At 32.4% G+C, this 6,000-nt stretch overlaps 1 protein-coding gene across 15 annotated transcripts in view; it reads right to left on the bottom strand.

The window, feature by feature from the left end:
• The window catches only part of SLC4A10 (solute carrier family 4 member 10), a 339,170-nt gene that overhangs the window by 91,932 nt on the left and 241,238 nt on the right, over positions 1–6,000 (bottom strand). For all 15 annotated transcript variants that reach the window (XM_023730462.1, XM_023730463.1, XM_023730460.1 and 12 more), the window contains one exon: positions 4,319–4,406. In XM_023730462.1, the coding sequence (XP_023586230.1) occupies positions 4,319–4,406 (88 nt within the window). The remainder of the gene's footprint in view (positions 1–4,318; positions 4,407–6,000) is intronic.

The following is a 6,000-nucleotide window of genomic DNA, read 5'->3' as shown; positions in this document are numbered from 1 at the left end:
AGGAGAAAAAGGCCAATTAAGATTTCAGTTATTGACATTAGAGATACAGAACACAAAATAATTATTTTTAAAATTAGCTTAAAAATATCAGGAGAAAGCATGACCAAGCAGATTTGAAAAACAACTATTTATAACTTCTAGAAATAAAAATGTATATAATAACTAATTATAACTGATTAGGATCCCTGGTAGTGCAGTGGTTGAGTGCTCAGCTGCTAACCAAAAGGTCAGCAGTTCAAATCTACTAGACACTTCTTGGAAACCCTATGGGCCAGTTCTACTCTGTCCTATAGGGTCACTATGAGTCGGAATCAACTTGGTAATGGGTTTGGGTTTTTTTTTCTTGTATAACCGATTAAAGAGCAGATTAGATAGAATTGAAGAGATGATTAGAGAATTGGATGACAGACTAAAGAAAATATGCAGAATGCAGTTGCTAGACACAAAGAAAAGGAAAATATGAAAGATTAGTTAAGAAACATGGAAGACAAAGTGATAGGTTTAATGTACCTTTAATCAAAATTCTGAAAGAAGATAATAAAGAGAATGGAGAAGAGACTATATTTGAAGAAATAATGGTTGAAATTTTTCCAAGATTGTTAAAAGACACCAATCCTCAAATATAAAAATTTCAACAAATTCTAAGCAGGATAAATAAGAAGAAAGCTACATATAGACATAGCATAGTAAAACTACAGATCAAAGACAAAGTAAAGATTTTAAAAACAACCAAATAGAAACATTACCCACAAAGAAGAGCAATTAGAATCAGAGCTGACTTTACAGTGATGAGAAAATAGTAAAAATAATTAGAATTAGAAAGAAATAAAAAACCAGATTGACTCTATACAAAATTCAAAAGAATATACAGATAATTATTTAGAATTATTAAGAAAGCTTGTTATATTCTAAAAGAATATACAAAAATTATTTGCACATATCCACTAAAACAATCAGAAAATATAAAGTAAAAAAAGAGATAGTATTTATTGTTGTAACAAAAATATAATATAGATATATGTATATCTGATGTAACCTGTAACCAAACTCATTGCCATCAAGTCAATTCCGACTCGACTCACGGCAATCCTTTAGGACAGAGTAGAACTGCTCCATAGGGTTTTCAAGGAGCATCTGGTGGATTCGCACTGCCAACCTTTCGGTTAGCAGCCAAACTCTTAACCACTGCACCACCAGGGCTCCATACATGATGTACATGTATTAAACACATATATATATAAATATGCATAGTTGAGAGATTCATGATAGTTCTTCCTCATTCTAGTGCTGGTTGGCAGCACTTATCAAAAATATGCTATCCCCCTTCGATGATAAAATTATAAAACTTCTTACTTTCACATCCCACTTCCAATTAGCCAGAAGAGTCTAAACACCATTTAAAGTTCTAGATAGAACAAAGGATTTTAATGTATGGAGTAAAAAAAAGTTAATTTATATAGTTTCAGATTCCACATTACAACTAACTTTTAAGAAACTATCACACGATGAGTTTTGATATGGTATCAAAGGAGAATATTGACAATTATCTGAAAAAGCTATAAAATACTCCTCCCTCCTTTAATTACATATCAAATGAGGACGAATTTTCTCGATAACTTTAAGCAGAACAATATATCGCAACAGACTGAATGCAGAAGCAGATCTTCTATTAAGTCAGACATTAAAGACATTTGTAAAAATGTGAGACAATGTCACTCTTCTCAGCATTTTGGGGTTATTTTGTATTTTGTTTTCCTAAAATGATGTTATTTATGTTAATATGTAATCAATTTATTATTATTACTTTTAAATGAGTTAATAAATACATTTTTGATGCTCAGTTTTCATTTCTATTATGGTAAACATCGTTACATATTTTGCCTATATAAACAAAAGCTCTTTCGGGTGTTTAATAATTTTTAAGAATGTAAAGCAGTCCACACATTCGTAGGGGTGCCAATAAGCACAATTATATGATTTTTCTCTAGTAATGCTCAACAGAAATGGAGAAAATAGATTATTAGATTGATTCAGAATAGAATATTGGTAGGATAGCTAGCATACTCAGTCATTAATTCATTTTAAAAAAAGCATTTATTGAACGCAGATTTAGGGCCAGACACTAAGCTGAATCTGAAGATAAAAAGGAAAAGACAGACAACCTACAAGGAGTTCCCAATACAGAGAGGCAATAGGCAAATAGGGCTCAGTTCATTGGATATCAATCTGAGCAACTGGCAAGTGATTTTGCCAAGGCACAAAAATGAATATAATGTGGTAACTGCTCTCATGGAATTTACAGTTTGATAATGCAATTCAATACATTATTTTCTTAATCAAAGTAAACTCTGAATCTACATATTAAATTTTGTTCTTAAAGCATTGTTAACTATTCAATAGCCTTCAAAACCATTAGATAAATGGAACAACTGGTCCATCTGTGCTTTGAGCAATAATAATAATAAAATTTCCTTTTAAAAAAGTATTTAAACATTCTTTGGTGTTCAATCAATGCCCTATTAAATTTAACAGGTCCCATCTTTTAAAACAGCTTTCTGGTTGGGTTTCTGTGTCTTTATGCCACTGCCCACAAAGAGTTACAAGTTGTCCTAAAACTAAGTTCTAAACTTGCAAGTCTAAAGGATTCATGTTTGAGTCTTCACGTGGCTGATGCTTGTTGTCAAATTAGGTAGTTTTCATCTAATTAAGGAAATTGATCGAAGTGCCTTCTCTGCTTTCATTGGAAATTTAAAATTTGTAAACTATGACTTTCTCCATTGTTTTGTGCTAATTTGATTAGTCATGAGGACTTGCTAACTGGTGTCTTTCTGTTGAAAAAAAATCTTGACTCCCAATTGGGAAAGGGGAAGATAGGAGGAGAGATACCTTGAATGTGTAAGCACCTCCCATAACATAATGTGCCTCCCTCACATTATAGCGTACACCCCACAGACGTCTTAATGTAATGTCCTGATGTCTAAGATGAGGAAATATTTTGTGTCTAACACATGATATAACAGTAAACGTAAACCTGCATGAAAATAGTGACAATACATAATTTATGGAACACAAATTAGTTTCAGTTGTTTTGACAAAGTATTAATCAATATGGAGACACTAAAAGCAACGACACTATTAGTGCCTTCCTATAGAGAGTTCTATTAGATCTGGTTTTTGGTCCTCAACCAGCTGTTTTTTCACTCTACTCTCTTCTTCCAGATTTCCTCAATATAATGAGTTACTCATTAAGTTGGTTCTTTTTGAAAACTGTTGGAAAATGTTTTTCTTCTAGCTTTTTGTTCTTATGTATATCAGTAACTAATTCAACAAAAAACAGAATTTGAGCAGATATAATAGAAGAATTTATAATATAAGATCCCAAATACAAGTGTATACTTTCAGATTTCATAAACCAACAAAAATATAAAAATACTAAATGGCTGATTTTTTGTGCAGAGTTTTCAAGTATCACAGCCATGTATTTCAGTAAATACATTAGTAAATTATTTAGATTCCAGAAAATATACAATGTCATTTGTTCATTTACTACTGAAATTTTGAATTAATGTCCCTTCTGTGATTTTTTGCATGTGCTCTTCCCTTTAACAATAATAACAACCAGTTTCCATAAAGTGCTTGGGAATATAAGTCAAAAAAGTTATATGATGCTACTTTTCACATTGTATTTTTATAAGCTTTCATTTTTGAAACATATACTTCTTTGAGAAGCTGATGAAAGCTTGCCCAGCCCACTCCCTGAATATTCACATAGACATTTTTTACATAGAACGATTTGTGTGCTATACCAGGGAGATGACAGACCCCCTGACATCCAACAACAACTCCTCTAGTGGTCCAAAACTCCCAGGTTAAAAACATCTACATTTAGGCAATTGTAAAGAGAGTTGATAGATGTTTCGTAGCATTTTGGTGTCATATATACTATTCAGATAGACTACAACTGTTTTTTCTTTAGACCTTAAAATCATTTTCCCCAAAGTAAGCCTTGCAATGATATATAGTGGTGCTCACTATGGTGGCACATATACTAAAAGCTGAATGTTAAAATATGTATTCTAAACGTCACTAAACAACAAGGTTTCCTTAGAATATGAGGTTTTAAAATATTATATTCATATGTGTGAATTAACAACCTCTTTGGAACAAATTCTTCCAAGGGAAATTTTATAGTGGAACATGGGAAAATGGGATTCAATCAGAGAAATCTGATTCACAGCAAATTATCATGAATACAGGACCTCTAAAAATTAGATGTAGCTAGTGGGGAAAAATGTTCCCAATGAACTTGAATAAATACCTCATCTGTCATTAGGGTTGCAATTGATCTGCCAATCTCATGGTACTGTTGACCCTTTCCCAGGGGTCCCAGAAGAATGAACAAAAATCTGTAATTAAGAAGAAAACAAAAAGAAATGTTTCAAGGCAGAAAATAAAAATAATTTTAGTAGTACAGAATCACTCATCTCAAATGAATTACTGAAGATTGGGGATTCTGATGTGAAATACTTCCATAGTTTTTCATAGTTTATTACTATTTTGAAATATTTTCCAAAGATTGATTTCTTATTTATTAAGATCCTTGAGCAATGGGAATAAGTGGCTATTTTGCACAACAGGAATCAGTGGTTATTTTGATCTCAGTGCTTCCCCATTTAGTTACCTTGTAGAGCCTACAAAAGTTGTTGGGAATTTCAAGGATTTTGTGATCTTTAGAAGGGGAGTGTGGTGGTGGGGAGGGGGAAGTAAAACCTAATTAAACTCTTCTGAATAGAAAGGAAAGGAATTCACAAATACAGCAAAACGAACAGTTAGTTGGAAGAGGGAAAAAAGGTAACATAATAATACAAATAGAGGGGAAAAATGTGGTTGCATAAACAGTAGGAGTATGTGAAATTTACTTTAAATAGAAAAACTATTGTCAGGAATCAAAGATTAGTTAGGCAGAAAAAATAAGGGGCTAATGATCTATTAATTCCAATACTAGAGCAGTAAAAATACCCAGCTGCTTTGTAAAACTCCATCAAAATTAGGTTGAAAGTCCAGCAATCTCATTGTTACAACTGGGACTTTTAAAGAAATCAATGTGTGGTCTGACTTTAGAGGTGTAGTAACTGTCCTGTCTCTGAAAGGGCCACTGCTTCAGAGAAGTTGTGAAAATTCAAGAATACCCTATATCCTACAATATAATTCTATGGTGTTAATTTCTTAAACGGTTTATGCTATTAAGTATGAAAACTGATGGCTTTATAAGGTGGGCAGAAAGAAGTACTATAATTCTACCCTTCATTTAGTCGTAAACTTTAGAGATTACACTTGTTTTTACAGAGTCTAAATTATTCATTTTTATGTCAGTTTTAACTGAAGACAAGTCAATTGCTACTATATAGAAGTGTTCACTATTCTTTAAAAACAGGAGTAATTTAATGGGACGGCAGATGCTTTATCAACTATAATTCTTTTAAGAAATTTCCATTCCATGGGCTATTTACAAAGTCCTAAAATATTATTTTCTGATATTTTTACTATGTGTTGCCATTATATTCACAGTCTGCCCTTTTGTCCTCCTAAGAAAGCATAATTAGGAACCCTGAATGGCTCTCTTTATTCTTTTCGTCTAACTAATCTTTTTCCATTTTTCACCTTTCCTAACTAAATAGTCTAGTCTTTTGAATGTCTCCTCATAAAGTGGCTCTGTTGTGCCCCTGATTTTTTTCTCCATTGTTCTCTTACATATTTGGCTATGTCAGTATGAAATGAGGTCACCTAAACCTGACAGTTTTCAAAGTGAGGGTATATAACCCCATTATGGCTTGTCTTTACTCCTGGGAATTTTCCTTTCCTCTCCTTTGAAATACAGGAACTATCATTTGTTATAAATAGCTGTCACTTACTCAGAGTTCACCAGACACCTTCCTAAATGATGGAAAGAAATAACTCTGCTAAAATAATACCTCTACACTTAGTGAAAAGGAGCCCTGG

Source organism: Trichechus manatus, unplaced genomic scaffold (assembly GCF_000243295.1).
Source record: "Trichechus manatus latirostris isolate Lorelei unplaced genomic scaffold, TriManLat1.0 scaffold00036, whole genome shotgun sequence".
In the NCBI taxonomy this organism is placed as follows: Eukaryota; Metazoa; Chordata; class Mammalia; order Sirenia; family Trichechidae; genus Trichechus; species Trichechus manatus.
The sequence above is the reverse complement of the archived record's forward strand: the minus strand, read 5'-3'. Positions and strand labels throughout refer to the sequence as shown.